Here is a 16,313-nt window from a genome sequence, read left to right on the forward strand (position 1 = left end):
TGACTGAGCCACCCAGAGCCCTGAACAATTTTTATGTTTAGACATTGAACTAAGCAATTTTATCTCAGCTAATTCTCACACTATTATGAGGAAAGTATTATGATCTTCATTTATGATAGAGGTCTAGATCACAAAGTTTAGTGGTGGAGCTGATCTTCAAATCCTGGGTAGTCTGATTCCAGACCACCATGTTCCTCTACTTAGAATAAATAAGTACGAAGGCCTACATGTGAGTGTTCAGAAAGGAGGAGATGATAATTGACTTGGGGAGATATTAAAAGCAATTGGTTTCAACATTTTGGGCTACTGCCCACAGTAAGAAATAAGAAACTCAGGACATTTCTACTCACAGATGTAATCCGAATAGCCTCATGAAACAGCATTTATTTACCCTTATCATATGTAATGCACTCTGTTTTTTTTCTATGCTATTTTATTAACATTTTTCTGATTGTTACCCACTAAAGATTTTATAATCCATTAATAAATGGATTGTGGCTCCAAACTGAAAAACTCTGAGCTATAAAATATGAAAGAGACAAAAAGTTGAAAGTCATCTCTAGGTTTTGCTTGAGTGTTGAAGAGAATGGGTACCACTGCTTGATAAAAATACAGGAGAAACTGGAAAGAGGAGTTGATTGTTTCCTGCAGCTGCTATAACAAATGACCACACAAATTTATTCTCTTACAGTTCCGGAAGCCAGAAGTCCAAAATCAGTAGCACTGGGCCAAAGTCAAGGTATTGGCAGAACCACTTCCTCCAGAAGCTCTAGTTGAGAATCTTTTCCTGCTGTCTTCCTGCTTCTGGTGGCTACAGGCATTCTTTGGCCTGTGGCTGCATTACCCCAATGTTTACCTCCATGGTCACATTGTCTTCCTTTGTGTGTAATCTCCTCTGCTTCTTCTTTTAAGGATACTTATGATTGCAGTTAGGGCACACCTGGATAACCCAGGATAATCTTTTTTTCTCAAGATTCTTAATCCAATGACATCTGGAAAGCAATGAGAACTGCATGTCTACAGAAATGTGGGTTTATCAAGTAATTATGCCCCTTCCTTTTTTTCTTCCTTCCTCCTTCCCTCCCTCCCTCCCTCCCTCCCTTCCTTCCTTCTCTCCCCCACCCCTTTCTTTCTTTTGTTCTTTCTTTATTACCCACCTAAGAAATCACAATATATTAGACATAGAGCCACTTTGTACAAACATAGGGTAGTGCCTAGCACAGTATTTGCCATATATTAAGTGTTTGATAAATACTTGTTGAATAATTGTGATAATTTCGTTAATTCTCATTCTGAAAAATTAGTCTTTTTCTGGACCATTATGTGTCTCTTTCTAGTCATCAGAAACCTGCTTTCACAATTTGGCAGAACTTAGAGAATATATGGTTTTGGTTGTAACCCCTCATTTTTACTTTTGAGGTAACAAAAACAGAGGAAAAGTGATGGCAGTGGAGATAAAGAGAGGACGAATTTGGATAAGATTGACAAAATTAAAGGCCACGTGATAATGGGTCCATTTTAGATGGTGGGTTTTGGATTTATTGATTTGAAGCAGGGTCTAATCAATTGGGGATGTTCTGCGTGAAACCTGTGTTTTATGAAATGCTGAGTATAATAGGAAAGGCAAGTTTATGTTTGGTCCATCAGACATCATTCAGATTTGGCAGTGAGGCTCAGGGCAGAGAGCTAGTAGCTGTGGCTTAGAACCCTGCCTTGCCACTTTTCTCTGCCTGGTTTTGGGCAATTTACTTAGCCAAGCATGTCCTTAACATTCTCAGCAGTAGAATGTCTGTAATACTGTAATACCTTTCACCTACAGTTCTTGTGAGACTTAGGATAATACGTGTGCTTTGGTCAAAATGAGTGCTCAGTAAATGCTAATTCTCATTCTTGCTGTACTTTATTTGCCTTATTCATTCTCAGTCTTTCATGAGTAAACCCTGGAGTTTTCCAGTGGCTACATGATGTGTTCTAAGATACTGCAACAGACTCAATACAGAAGAAGATATGAGAATCCAGCAGTCTTCTGTTAAGCCAGGCACTAAAGAGATTTGCAAAAATTAAACAATACGACTCCACTCACTAAACTCTTCTTTTTGGAAAGCAGTCAGAAAGGCACTGGTAAAAAAAAACACCAAAAAAACCCCCAAAAAAACAAAACTATATTAATATTTAGTGAGTTTGTTTTGTTATTTAAAAATGAATTTGTGGGTATTTAAATATTTCTCGCTTAAAAATTTTAATACATATAGATATTGATAGATATCACCTATATAAACAAATATCTCTTTGGGGTCCACAATGATTTTTAAAAAGTTGTAAAGGAGCCTGGACTGAAAATTTGAGAACCGCCAATTTAGAGGCATGAGAATGGGATCCAATAGGATAGTGTCAACTCAGAGTCCAAGCTCCATTGAACATCTTACTAAATTTGGTTCCTTTTGTGACAGCTAACAAGTAGCTAATGAAGAAAAAGCTGGCTAGAGGTGAACTGCTGGCAGGGAGTGATAAGGGGAATTGTAGCTGGGGACTTTGGGGGAAATGATAGCCTGGAAAAGGGTGCTTTTAGATAGAGCCAAGCCTCTCTATTCAGTTCCTCCCACTACTGTTTATTTTTCTTCTTCATGTTTTTATTTAAGTTCCAGTTAGTTAACATACGATGTAATATTAGTTTCAGGTGTAGAATTTAGTGATTCGACACTTCCATACAACACCCTGTGCTCATCACAAGTGCCCGCCTTAATCCCCATTACCTATTTCACCCATCCCCCTGCCCACCTTCCCTCTGGTAACCCTCAGTCTGTTTCCTGGTTTGCCCCCCACTGCCCCCCCCCCCAGGTTCATCTGTTTAAGAGTGCTTTAGGATAAAAGATTATGATAATATATTCTAAGAATTACTTGTTTTATAAATTTTTTAAATCATGCTTTTGGCATGCAGAGTGTCCCCCAGGGACTATTTCTGGAAAAGGTTTAAGTATAACTGCAGAAAGCTATGTCATCGCCTGAAGCTTTATATGGAAGGACTGAAACTTGACTTGACTGAGTGTGCTTCCGTTCATATTCCATGCAGCTTTAGGATAGAAAACCAGCTCTGTGGCATCTTTATTTAAAGTGTCTATCTAAAATCCTGTAAAGAGGGTTTTTGGTAATTGTGAGTAGTTCTTAAGGAGAAAGATTAAAGTGATCATGTTCTTTCCCCTCTCTCCACTTAAAATGGTTTTAGAGATTTTAGTCGTGTTGATTGCCAACCAGTGATCACAGGTTAAGGTGTATATGACACCATTTATTTTCCAGTCTGCACTTGTGAGTCATAGTCTGTGCTGGAATGTTTAATATTTTCAGATTCATTGTTTTTTCCTAGCCCTAAAAATTTTCTTTTTCAAAAAAAAAATCTTATGCAAAACAAAGATTAAATGCTTAAAAAGAAATGAAAATGGAACCCCTAAGTTTCAGAGTGAATTTTGCAAAATAAAATAATTCTTTTGCATTATGTCATTTACACTTTCCAAGGTTTCAGTTCTATGCAGTCTGATTCTTTGCACCTTTTGTAGTTAGTTGAAATAGTTTGCTAATTACTGTTATGCCTTAGATAGGGTTGCCAGAAAAAATAGAGTAAATTTGTATTTCATAAAAACAATGAATCATTTATTAGTATAATTACTTTCCCCAAACTGCATAGAACAATATTTATATTGGTTGTTTATCTGAAATTGAGTTTAAGCAGGCATCCTATATTTTAATTTGCTAAACTTGGCAACCCTACCTAGGCATAACTAGGTTCTTTTGTTTGTCTTAGAGTATATGGAACAGGTATTTTCAAATGGTTTTGTAGTTAAAGGCAAATACATAATTTTCTCAATGAAATAACTATTACTTGGCCAAAAGTGTTCTTATATGTAAAACAGAACCCTTAATTCTCAGAAATGGAGTCCAAAAATTAGTTCTCATCTTGCAAATCAAGTTTTACAGCTTAGTTTAGCTTGGGAAACTTTCTGGTTACTGGGTGAGCTAGCTCCACCCAGCTGCTGAAGTGAGATACAAATTGTAACAAAACCGGAAGTTGGCTAGGCTGCCTTCGCTTCTCAAGGTAAGTGTCGCCTTCTGTTCTCTCTAAGTCAGAGCTCTCCGCAAAGCGTTTAAAAATTGAAGCCAGCTAAGGCAACAGTACTGGAGAGCAGGCGCCATGGATCATGGGGGCAGTCGGCGACGCAGAATGAACGCTTTAACAAATTATGTTCTGGACTTGTATTGAGTTAATGAGGGTGCACAAACGAGTTAGGTTAGTAATATGTCCCGTGACTTTGACTAACGAGCTTTAATCCCAGAAAAGGGAGATTGTAAGTAGAGTCGTGCTTGGGATCCTGAAAAGCTTGGACTGTATTCATGCACACGTGTTTTCTTTCTTTCTTCTTTTTTGAAAAGTTGAAACTGTCGGAACTCCCTTTTATATTTAAACCTAATGGGATAATTACCTGTATGCAGATTATTCAGAGCCTTACTTCGTTTATAAAGTGTGTTTTAAACTAGAAATTTTAGCTCCCCCGACCCCTGGTGTGCCTTTAGAATTTAAGAAAGGCTCTAAGGGTGGCAAGGTGTTACCTCTGCCCCGCCCCTCCCCGCCCCTTCCCCCCTATTTGTATCTTGTCAGTGCTTGCCTAGGGGCAAAGGAGATTTTTCAATTTGTAAATACATTATCCAGGGATATTTCTTTACAGAGCTGAACTTTTGAGCTTCAGGTAATTTCTTTTAATTCCGAATTAAGAGAAAAAGTGTAAAGATTTGAGTACTGTACAGAGATGGAGGCTAAATTTTGGTTTATTGATTTATTGAAAACAATGAGCTAGACTTTTTAGAGGATGGTTTTGTTTGAAGGGATGAGTTCTAGTAAGTTGCTTAATAACCCAACATGTTGATTCTTTTGGCCAACTGTAGCTTCTGTTTCACACGTGTCCATTTAGGTAATGTCCGATTCTCTGGAAATCACACTGTACAAGTGCTGTTTTCAAGGTACACTGTTAGTGTGACAGGAGATCAACACGCGGGACATCTGGCCATAGGACAAGTCACCAGTTGGGGCAGGGGTGATAAATTTTTTTATCAGCAAAATCAAAGCTTCTGGAGGTTCCGAAAAGAGAACAGTTACTTGAGGTTGGCAGAAATTGGCAAGACCCCATGGAAAGAAGGAGGTTTTAATGGAAGACCTGGTTTATGGTGGCCACTGTGCAAGATGTTTCATACGTATTACTTTATTTAATCTTCACAAGGCACCTTGATGTTGGTTGCATTTTTTCTAGCAAAATGAGAAAACTAAAGCCTGGTGAGGTTAAATAATTCGCTCACGGTCACTAAGGTGGTGCCTGCTGGATTAAAACCGGCAGCTGGATTCTTCAAACGATGGTGATTTCAATGTCCGAAGTGTTCACTGGATCATAGGAGACAGTAGTTGATGGCTTTGCAAATGGACCTTGAAAGAGGGGAGGAGGTTTTATTTACCAAAACAAAACCAAGCAAAAACTGTAAAAGGAACATAGAATGTTTGAAAATAGATAAAAGAAAAAAGCTAAACAATTTTCTGGTATTTCTTTACAGTCTTTATGTATCCCATGTTTTATAGTTACAAATTATAATTTTTTATTATATTTAAAGCACTACATGCTTTAAAAATTTTAAATTATTTTATATTATATATTATATTTTCATATTATATATTTTTGTAATTTTTATGTTATAAACACCCTTTTCAAAAAAATGTGCACAATACAAAGAGGATTAAAAAAGAGGAAGTCCACTCCTCTTCCCCTATTGAAAACACTCTCCTGGTGATAACCACTATTGAGAAAGTTTAAAGTGTGGAATAGAAGTTTTTTTTTTTTTTTCCTTTTCCCTTTAACTTTTAAGTGGTATATCTTTCAGTATACTAAATATCATTTTGCAATCTGCTTGCTTTCATTCCTCGGTGTGGCATGAGCATGTTTCCACTTAAGTACATGCAGATTCATGTCTTAGGGTTTTTGTGAAAGGAGTTGATACTTGCAAGCACTTAAAGGAATGCCTAGCTCCCATAAAGCACACAGTAATTATTGGCTGTTATACTTGTCATTGACTATTCTATTTCATTCTTTTAAGTGAGTATGAAGTATTCTATAGTTTGGATGTAGCATAGTTCATTTTTGTAACCACCTAGATTTTTGCCATTTTCCAAATAATTTTAGCATAACTGTGCGAGTTTTTCTGTAGGATAATTCCTGGAATTGAAATTCCTAGGTCAGAGGCTAAACATAGCTTAGTAGGATACTGTCAAATTTCCTCCAAAAATATTGTGACAGTTTACACTCTTCATTGTGTATGAGTGTGCTCATTTTTCTATATCCATGTTGATACTGGAAATTATCAGTCTTTTGGATTTTCCATGAAATGATAGGCAATGAATTTTTTTTTTTTACATAAAAGGTATAGTGTACAGAGATTTTTGTATCTTATTCTTTCCCATGTAACATGTATGTAACTTCCACATGAGGAGGAATTTGGCAGATGAAATAGGTCCCAGTTAGAAGGCAGGACATGGGGAGAAAGAAAGAGTGTTGCTTCTTCCTGGAATAAGTATACGTGGTACCTTGTCACTAGAGCATGGGAGAATAAAATCCTTGAAATTGGGTTGTGCTTTGGGAAAATGATCTTGTGGTGTTGTTTAGGACAATCAGAATGGCGATACAGAAACAAGTAGGGCAATTGAGAGTGTTTCCTTAATTTGGTGACAGGTGATGAAGGCTTTGTGCTTTGGTGATGGCGGAATGGAAAGTAGCAGACAGATATAATATAATAGAGAGAAAGTCGAAGAGAGATGCAGAAGGGGTAGGTAGGAGAGTGGAAGGGTGGAGGAAGAATCTGCAGAGCTTGCTTGGAAATTGGGGTCCAAAAGAGTGTTTGGCGTCAAATCTTGAGAATATGGGGTGTGAAGTCTTAGTGACTAGAAATGTGTTGCCAGGCCTCCATCAGAATAGGGAAGTCAGATACAAAAACTAGTCTGGAGGAAAAAATGATGGATTTCATTGCAGACCAGTTGAGCTTATTGTCATCCAAACAGAAATCTATATACAGTTGGAAGTATGAATCAAAGCATTGAGGAGAGGTAGAGTGGGGGTAATTGGAAGATCTGAGAAACATCCTAGTGATAAAAATTGAGTCCATGGAAGTGATGAGCTTACAGAGAAATGTGGGGGGCCAAGGTAAAAAGTCTTGGGAATGGATATATTCATGTATGAGGCATGGAGAGGAACCAGACTTAACAATATTTTTTACAATGACTATTTCTAACATTTGACCTTGGATCTAAATAGGTCTAATGTCCCTCAAAAGTCCACGATCACTTTTTTCTTTCTACCTTTGGTTCTTTTATTGCTCCCATTCAAATTGTGCTCATTTTGAACCCCTTTTCCTCCATTGTTTACCTACCATGTCAACCTTAAAGGTCTGATCTGAATGTATGGATGGCTTATTGGTTAAAACCTCAGAAGCCAGATCAGAGACCATACTTTTTCATCACTCATTTGCTGCAACTCTGACAAATGTCTTAATCAGTGCCCTATTTTACAATGTGGGGACAATAATACCCCTCATACCTTCCTGCGTTGCTTTGAGGAAGGCATGCTAAGTACCTGACATGATTCCTGACATGTTGTAAGCCCGTGGCAATTGTTAGCTCTTCTATTCTTATTTTCTCCCATACCTCTAAATTTCTATAATGAAATGCATTTTTTTTTCCTATTCTACCTTGTGTGATCTGAGATGGTAGTTTTTTATAACCTCCGTGAGTTTCAGTTTCCATACAACAAAAAGTTCTTGATATGTTTCTTCCAAGGATTAGAGTTCATTTATGTGACCCACCTACTGTGATAACTAGAATGGAATTGGCATTCAATAAATTACATCATTTAAATACTAGATTAGTGGCATTTACTTTTGTTTCATCTATTAGTTTTACATCTTTAGAGAAGGGACCATTCCACGTTGTACCTAATTTTGTGTTGAGGACAGGGTTATTGCGAGTGCCATGTGGAATGATCCAGATGAAAACTCTGTATCATGTAGTAAGGTATTTGCTTCCAATCTTTTTTTTCCAGAGATGAATAAAGATGATGGAAAAATTCCTTGTTGATGATGTTGTGATTAGGGGAATCAGGATTAAACTGTAGAGTTCCTTATTACTTTTTCTTCTGTGGTTTCTTTCCTACCTTTCCCTTTACTTTTTCTTGCTTTTACTTAAACTCTAAATTCTTTGTCAGAATTCTTTTCAACCATCTTAAGTTGTTAGACCTGACAGATCTCAAATTGGTGTTCAGTGTGCCATTTTTAATGCCTCTTTGTTTTTTAGAACCATCTCTGAAAATGTCATAACTCCAATTGTTAATTAAAAAAAATCTGTTTTTCTCTTTGCTTCCTGCTGTGCAAATGGAGTCTGAAACATTTTTATCTGAGGAAGTGGAAATACTTGACCTATTTTTCAATTTCTCTATAATTTGAGATTCTGCTATCAAAGTCAATTTAATTTTTGGTGTGGAAGTTTTCTATGAAGGTAAAGTTAAATTGCTGGAAAGAAGGAGAGAACATTTTCTGAAACATTTCAGAAGGCTTGAACAAATTAAATGCAGTTGAAAGAAATATATGAAAATTTCAGTTGTCTAGTCACAGCAGTGTTTGGAAGAAATTAGCACATACTGGTGATAAGGAAATTGAATGGTGCTAATAAATAGTGGCAGTTACCATTTATTGACAACTTAGTGTTTTTAGGCATTGAACTAGTTGTTTTACCATCCATTCTTTCAGGAGCTTTAGTTCTACGAAAGAGACCTCTACATTGCTTCTTTGGCTCATAGAGTAGACTCGACATTCTGTTTCTTAATTTTTTTAATTTTTTAACTTTTTTATTTTTAAGTAAACTCTGTGTCCAATGTGGAGCTTGAATTTATGACTGCAAGATCAAGAGTTACATGCTCCACTGGCTGAGCCAGCCAGGCACCACTCAACATTCTGAATTAGGCTAATTTAGATTTCACCTTTGTCACAGTATGCCCCCACTCTCACATTGTTCATTGTGAAATTTGCATCTTTGCTGGATTTGTTTACTTCCTACATGCTTGTTTCTCCAAGGAGGGAGCAGCCATGCAGAGTGAAGAGAGAATATGGATGTTGCCCCTAGATTTAGGTTCTAATCCTCAAAGTGTATATGATTTAGGGTACATTCTCTGGCCTCAAGTTTTTTTGTCTCTAAAGTGAAGATACTATCTGCTGATTGTAAGGATTGCATTAGATGTAGTATCTTCCAGGTTCTCACTAAACATTTGTTTCTTTTTCTTTTCTCCTTCTCGGTGCTCTGTCCCCTTTCCTCCCTCCTGTGTAGTAGAAATGTAATCCTTTTCTTTATGTCATAGAAATTTCATTGTTTTCTGTGTATCTCTTGTGCTTAGTCTTAACTTACTTGACTGAATCAATCTCCTTATCCTTCTTATGGTTCTACCTATTTTTCTAAAAGTCTTTCTACCTAACCCTGACACTCTGTTTCCATCTCTCTCTACCTCTAGCCCTAGTCTAAGAACCTATCAGGTTTCCCCTTGATCCTACCTGAAATGCTGATGTTACAAATGTGCTGTATCCTAAAATTAATTTCCAATTTGGCTTGGAATTTCAATTCCATTTTCTAAGAGAAGCAATATTATAATTGCTGGTTCTGTTTCAAGGCCAAAAGCCTAGAAGCAAAAGCATGCTTAACTTATAAATTAATTGAAATATTTTACACTTGTAACAAAGTAAAAGAAAATAGTGTCATTGGAATTCTAGTAATGAAATAAAATGAAAACTGTGTTGAGTATGAAGTAATGATATACTTGGCACATTGTATAATGTGGTTGATGGAAATTCTGAAAGTGGTGTGTAAATGCTTTAGGGATTGCAGTGTTTTTCTGTTATGATTAATTAAAATTTGTTTTCCTCATACAGAAGGTCACCATGAGAATGCTATTAGCCATGTTTATAGTTTTTGTTTAGGTCACAAATGGAATAAGAGAGAATAAGACATTTTCATTGAACCCATCTCCTGTGTGCCAAATTCTCCTTATTGCTTGGCTTATTATTATTTTTTTCTTTAGTTCTGAGAACTCTCCTTTTTATGTGAAATCCTTGATATTCCTGATTTAGAGCTCGATTCAAGGCTGAAACTTAATGGTCAAGGATATGCTGTAAAATAGTATTTTTCAAACTGCAGGTTAAGATCCATTAGTAGGTTGTGCAATAACGATTCAGTAGGATACATAAAACCAACATAAAAAAGAGGAAGGAATAGAAAATATATGAGTTTACGGGCATTTGGGTGACTCGGTCGGTTAAGCATCTGACTTGATTTTGGCTCAGGTCATGATCTCACAGTTTGTGAGATCAACCCCCATTCATGAGACTGAGTCCTGCCTTGGTCTCCTTCGTAAAGGTGTGGAGCCTGCTTGGGATTCTCTTTCTCCCTGCCCCCCTACCCGTCTCTTTCTCTTTCAAGAAAAGAAGGAGATATACAAGTTTATCCCATGTGGTAAAGGTAAATAATGTCTCTTGAAATGTTTGTTGGGTCATAATGTAAAAAATACTTATTGTGAATGTGGTAAAAAATTAAATAAAATCCACTGTATATAGCAAAACAAAACAAAACAAAAACCACACAACCTTTTCCAAATTATTTAAATATTTTATAGTAAACCCTTCTGGTTAAGTTTTTGCTTTTTTTTTTTTTTTTTTTTTACAACTCATTCTTCATAATTAGGAAAACCTTGTTACCTCATACCTGTGAATTAATTAAGACTCTCACTCTGTGCTCATACTCATATCTTGGGTGATGTAGATTGGGTTTACTGGGCTGAGTTCCCACAATTTTTTGTGTGCATGTTAACTTTTGAACTTTTTGATGCCTTAATTTAAAATGAATGAGTAGGGGTGCCTGGGTGGCTCAGTCAAACATCTGACTTCAGCTTAGGTCATGACCTCGTAGTTCATGAGTTCCAGCCCCCTCTCAGGCTCTGTGTTGATACCTCAGAGCTAGAGCCTACTTCAGATTCTTTGTCTCCCTCTCTCTCTGCCCCTCCCCACTCACACTCTGTCTCTCCCTCTCTCTCAAAAAAAAAAAAAAAAAACAACAAAAAAACCAACATAAAATGAATGACTAACAGTGAGAGCTAGAGCTTGATTGCAGTATAACTAGACTTGATTAGTTACTTGCCAGTTTAATCATCTGACTTGGTTTTAACAGGTATGCTTTTCTCCATTTCTTCTTTTTCTCACATATTCTTGGAGTGACACATAAAAAGACATTTAATGACCAATTTATTTTAAAAAATTCTTAATTAACATAGACTCCTTATTCTAATGACTTTCTTACATCTAAGTATTTTTCAATTGAATTCTCATTTTATCTGAATTTTACTTTGCTGTCATTAAATATATTGTCTTGATAAATATCACTTGCCTCTGTGGTCCACAATCACAATAATAATTAAATATTCGTGCCAGTACAATCATTTGGTATTTAAATAATAAAGAATACATTTGTTTTGATTTTTTGCTGTTGTGTGAGATGTATGTAGAACATGGTACAAGCAGTCATCATACCTTTTTACTAATTGCTTGTTTTTCAGGCAAGAAAGAAAACTATGCATCTTTCATCAGGTTTGGGAATATTTAAGTTAGAATCAGGATAACTTTTCTTTTAATTCTTTAACTAATAGGTCTTTGTTATGGGATGAATGCAAGTTATGATATCTTTTTGTTTTATTTTCTATATTGTACCCACTGTGAATTGGGAATATGTAAAACTTTAAAAATAATACAAAATTGGTGGGAGTTCTTTCAATGCTTGAAGGAAGACCTCATAACAGTTCATTATCCACATTACGTAATTTTAACTTAAATGTCTCCCTGAATAACTCCTTATTCCCTTTCATAACTAGGCAATCTGTTGGCATTGGTTGGCTAATGAATTAAAGTATTACTTTGAAAAAAGGCTGTTCCTTAAATTGTAACTGGAAAATCATCATTAGCCATTGTAATGACAATAGAGCTGCACCTTGAATAGTCAGCATCTGACCAAGAACAAAGAAATTGCTGGTTTACTTCCCTTCCTGACTGGATTTGTTATATTTTCCTAATGAATGACAGGTGGTGATGCTTAGTCACTTCCCTTTCCTGGCTTATTCTTCTTGCTCTGCTAATTCCCGGTATCCTTTCCCACTTTGTTTTCTTTTTCTTTATTTAAAAAAAAATTGTTTTTTAATTTAAGTTTTATTTATTTTGAGATAGAGTAAGTGGGGTAGTGGCAGAGAGAGAGAGAGAGAGAGAGAGAGAGAGAGAGAGAGAATCCCAAGCAGGCTCTGCACTGTCAGCGCAGAGCCGATCGCGAGGCTCAAACTCACAGTGAGATCATGACCTGATCTGAAGTGGGATGCTTAACCGACTGAGCCACCCAGGTACTCCCACTTTGCTTTCTAACATCATAATGTTAGGCATGAAGGCGATCCTGAATTTATTCTGGTTTATCTACTATATTTCACAAATGAAGAAGCAAAGACAGAGATTATATAACTGGGTTGACTTTATTCAGCTATGCAGTGCAAAGCAGAGATTAGAAATTATGTCTTGTTTCCATTTTCACCTGACAGGAGGTCAGTGCCAAATGAGTATTTGCTAAACTGGGCTGACTTTTCCCTTATACTATCCTTTAGTTGGGTAGCACATTACTGCATTTAATCTTCATGATAATTGGCCACAGTCACGTGGTTAAAACTATGACCTTGATCCTCTCCAGCAAATCTTGCGTGGTCCTAAAAGCAGGTCTGCCTCTAACAAAGGCACCTGAAAGCCACGTTTGAATAGAAAAATTCCTTCTTCTCCACTCTTCAGTCTTCCTTTTCTTCCTCTTCCCCAGTTTTATTGAGAAATAATTGATATATATCACTGTGTATGTTTAAGACAGTTGTTTTCCTAAATATTGTTTCTTATAGTAATCAACCATTTTCAAAGTTATGCTTTTCTTATGACTGTATAGAGAAATTTTGTTTCTCTTATAGATATTTTTTCAGAAGCTCTTGATTTACTTGTTCTTCTTATTTTTAAATGGGAGAAACTCTACCTAGCTTGATGTTTGATGAAAGATAGGGGTATATAGTACTATTAGACCCTATGCTATCTACTTGGTGGCTACTGCTGTAAGGTGCAGAGCTGGTTGAAATGTGTAGCCCCCGGCATAATTTCTGGTGTCTAGCAGGAATTCTGTAGTTTAGTTCTGGTCCAATGTGGGGATTGTAATTTACAGGACTATAAGAGGGTCATTTATTCTAGTGATTCTAAGGGTGCTTTTATTTTGTCTAATCTATTTGTACGGAGAATGAACTGCTTCTTGGGGTCTGTTCATTGACTGACTTTACTGCTGTGTAACATGTCCCTGCCATCTTCCTCAAGCCTTGTTATTTGCTGTGATTGGCAGGTTCTGAATATAAGCACCAATTGAAGTGGTTGATGTAGGCTACCAGAGGGTGGGACTGACATAAAGTAGCTGGTTTTCTATTAGGCAGATGGTAAGAGGCAGGTACTGGATGAGAGAAGAAAATTGCTTGGACTGACAATTGTGTTTCTTAATTCAGAAGTGCCTGGGCTAAAGGTAATAGAAATATTGTTTCTTGTGATTGGCTCTCTGTTATCCTCAGTTTTCAGTATTACAAATTAAATTATCCACCTTGTCATCATGATTAATGTAATGGGAAGTTGAGAGAAGTCATACCAGATATTTATTTAGGTGACGGTATTTAAATCCAGAAGAAACATTTCCTATTTGTTCTTTAAGCTTCCTGGGATAAGGTGAAATAGAACCTTTTGCTTTTAGCGAAAATCATGCTAATGAAAGCTAACATTTATTTAAATATCTTCCTTGTCAGACTTTAGTTTGTATCTTCATTTTATTAAAACAACTTGTAAGGTGGGTGTTAGTTTCCTAATTTTTCAGGGAAGGAAATAGAGGCTTGAGTGATTTGGTTGAAGTCTCATCATTGGTGATTGGTAGAGCCGAGATTCAAATCTAGGTCAGACTTCAGATATCACATTCTTTTTATTATGTATTTTTGAGAATATGGTTAGCTGTCTGTTGAAAGCAAGTTTTGTGGGATTAATAATCTGTCATATGAAAGCTTTATATTTTAATTATGTATAAAAATAATGTGCTTTTAATTTTTTTTTTTTGAGATGGCAGTTCCTGGATTTACCTTTGGTGCATTCATACTTGTGTTGCACGTTAGTTCTGTGGCTAATTATCCCAGCGGAAAAGTAGGAAAGTCATGCCATGGAATGGTTCCTGAACACAGTCATACTGCACGTTCTGACCCTGTTCACAACATTTCAGTGAGTCAGATGACATTCAGACCAGGAGACCAGATTGAAGGTACTGTGTTGGAATTAACTATTTTGCATTTTGAGTTTCCCTCTTTTCCTGTACATTGAATCTTTATTACTGTTGGATTTATACAGTTTCATTTAAATCTATTCACCTGTTTCCATAAGATACCATCATCTTACACTTCTCATTTTGTGTTTAAATACTATAGATGACTGTATTACTTAAGTAGTAAATCTACTCCCTAAGCAGAATAGGTTTCAAAAAAATTTTTTTTAAATGTTTATTTATTTTTTAGAGACAGAGTGCGAGTGGGGAAGGGGCAGAGAGAGAGGGAGACACAGAATCCAAAGCAGGCTCCAGGCTCTGAGCTGTCAGCACAGAGCCTGACGCAGGGCTCGAACTCACAAACTGCGAGATCATGACCGAGCCGAGGTCAGACTAAGTAGAATAGGTTTTAAATACATTTTTATCGTTAGTTAATATGTATCTTTTTTAACCAATACTATTAACACAATAGAAGAGGAAAATAAAGTTTATTTTATCTGGTTTAAGGTATAATAAACCCTTATTCTTGGTATAGTGTAAATTCTTGTGTTTTTCTGATTCTTTGGGTGAAAGGTAGGCTGATTGTCAAAAGTGTATCTATAATAGTGTTTTGCAAACTATTTTATGCAACTCCAGAAATACAAAATATTAACGAACTCTGACAAAAACAGTGTATGGAAAAATCAGTTTGGAACACTGTATGTTGTATATACTGAGAGTTTCATACTGTATAGTAGGATGTTAAAGGCCTTGGGGGTTTTTAGTAAACAAATAAATATTTACTTTCATTCAGCATTTTTTGAACTAATTTGGCTCCATGGACACCTCCCTGACCATCACTTAGCTTTTTTTCCCCGTAGAATTGGAATGGCTATTAACATCTCACTGAGTGAATGTCCTGTGGAACATAGTTTAGACCTTCTTTGTCTATGGGATTATTTATACCATTTTCTTTCCTGGAGTAGTTTTGTATACATATGCTAGATTCTAACTATGAGATGCCTCCTCTAAACAGTTTTCTTTTGGGGATGTTGCTAAACCTTATTGTAAACTATTTTTTTGTTTGTTTCTCAGTTACTTTGTCGGGGCTACCATTTAGAGGCTTTCTTTTAGAAGCACGTAATGCTGAGGATTTGAGTGGCCCTCCTATTGGCTCCTTCACATTGATTGACAGTCAAGTGTCGCAGCTTCTGACCTGTGAGGATGTACAGGTTTGTGTTATGTTTGAAACTGATTTGTTAGTTTCCATGGATCTTTTCATTATAAGCTAAGGGTTCTGAGATAATGACATTACCCATGTTTTGCAGACATCTAAATAGATTCACAGTGATCAAGCTTTCCCCCTAATTTTCCTATTTGCAATATGTTTTTACACATCAGCATCCGAGAAAAGGCAGTAGCTTGAAGGGTTTATAGCTTTTGATATTTTATATAATATTGACTCTTATTATATTGATTTTAAAGGGTGTTAATATTGAAGATAGGATGCTAGAATGGGACAGAGGTATCATTTTTGTCATTCATTCATTGATTTAATAAACATTTATTATGCCAGAAACTATCCTGGTGCAAAGGATATGGTAACGAACAAGACTTACTTCTGTTCTTTGAAGAGCTGAAAGCCTTACACATAAGTAGAACATATGGACATATGATGTATGATACATAAGGAGAACATGAGGAATATAGGACAGACACATAAGTAGAACATTGTGGTGACTTAAATTAGAAGCATACACAGGATGGGTGAGAAGCATAGCGGGGTGTGTCACACACAGGCTGGAGGGAATTGAGAGAGAGGTTCTTGGAGGAGGTCATCTCTGTGTCAGGCCTCAATGAATGAGTAGGAATT

At 36.3% G+C, this 16,313-nt stretch overlaps 1 protein-coding gene across 1 annotated transcript in view; it reads left to right on the top strand.

Annotated features, from left to right (window-relative positions):
• The first annotated feature begins 14,265 nt into the window (after positions 1-14,265).
• The window catches only part of FRRS1 (ferric chelate reductase 1), a 34,846-nt gene continuing 32,798 nt past the window's right edge, over positions 14,266-16,313 (top strand). The window contains exons 1-2 of the mRNA XM_047084511.1: positions 14,266-14,461; positions 15,536-15,672. Coding sequence (XP_046940467.1) covers positions 14,266-14,461; positions 15,536-15,672 — 333 coding nt within the window. The remainder of the gene's footprint in view (positions 14,462-15,535; positions 15,673-16,313) is intronic.

The sequence above is a fragment of the Lynx rufus genome, unplaced genomic scaffold, assembly GCF_022079265.1.
Source record: "Lynx rufus isolate CCGP_SWC_20201006 ecotype Redwood Valley unplaced genomic scaffold, mLynRuf1.p SCAF_2, whole genome shotgun sequence".
In the NCBI taxonomy this organism is placed as follows: Eukaryota; Metazoa; Chordata; class Mammalia; order Carnivora; family Felidae; genus Lynx; species Lynx rufus.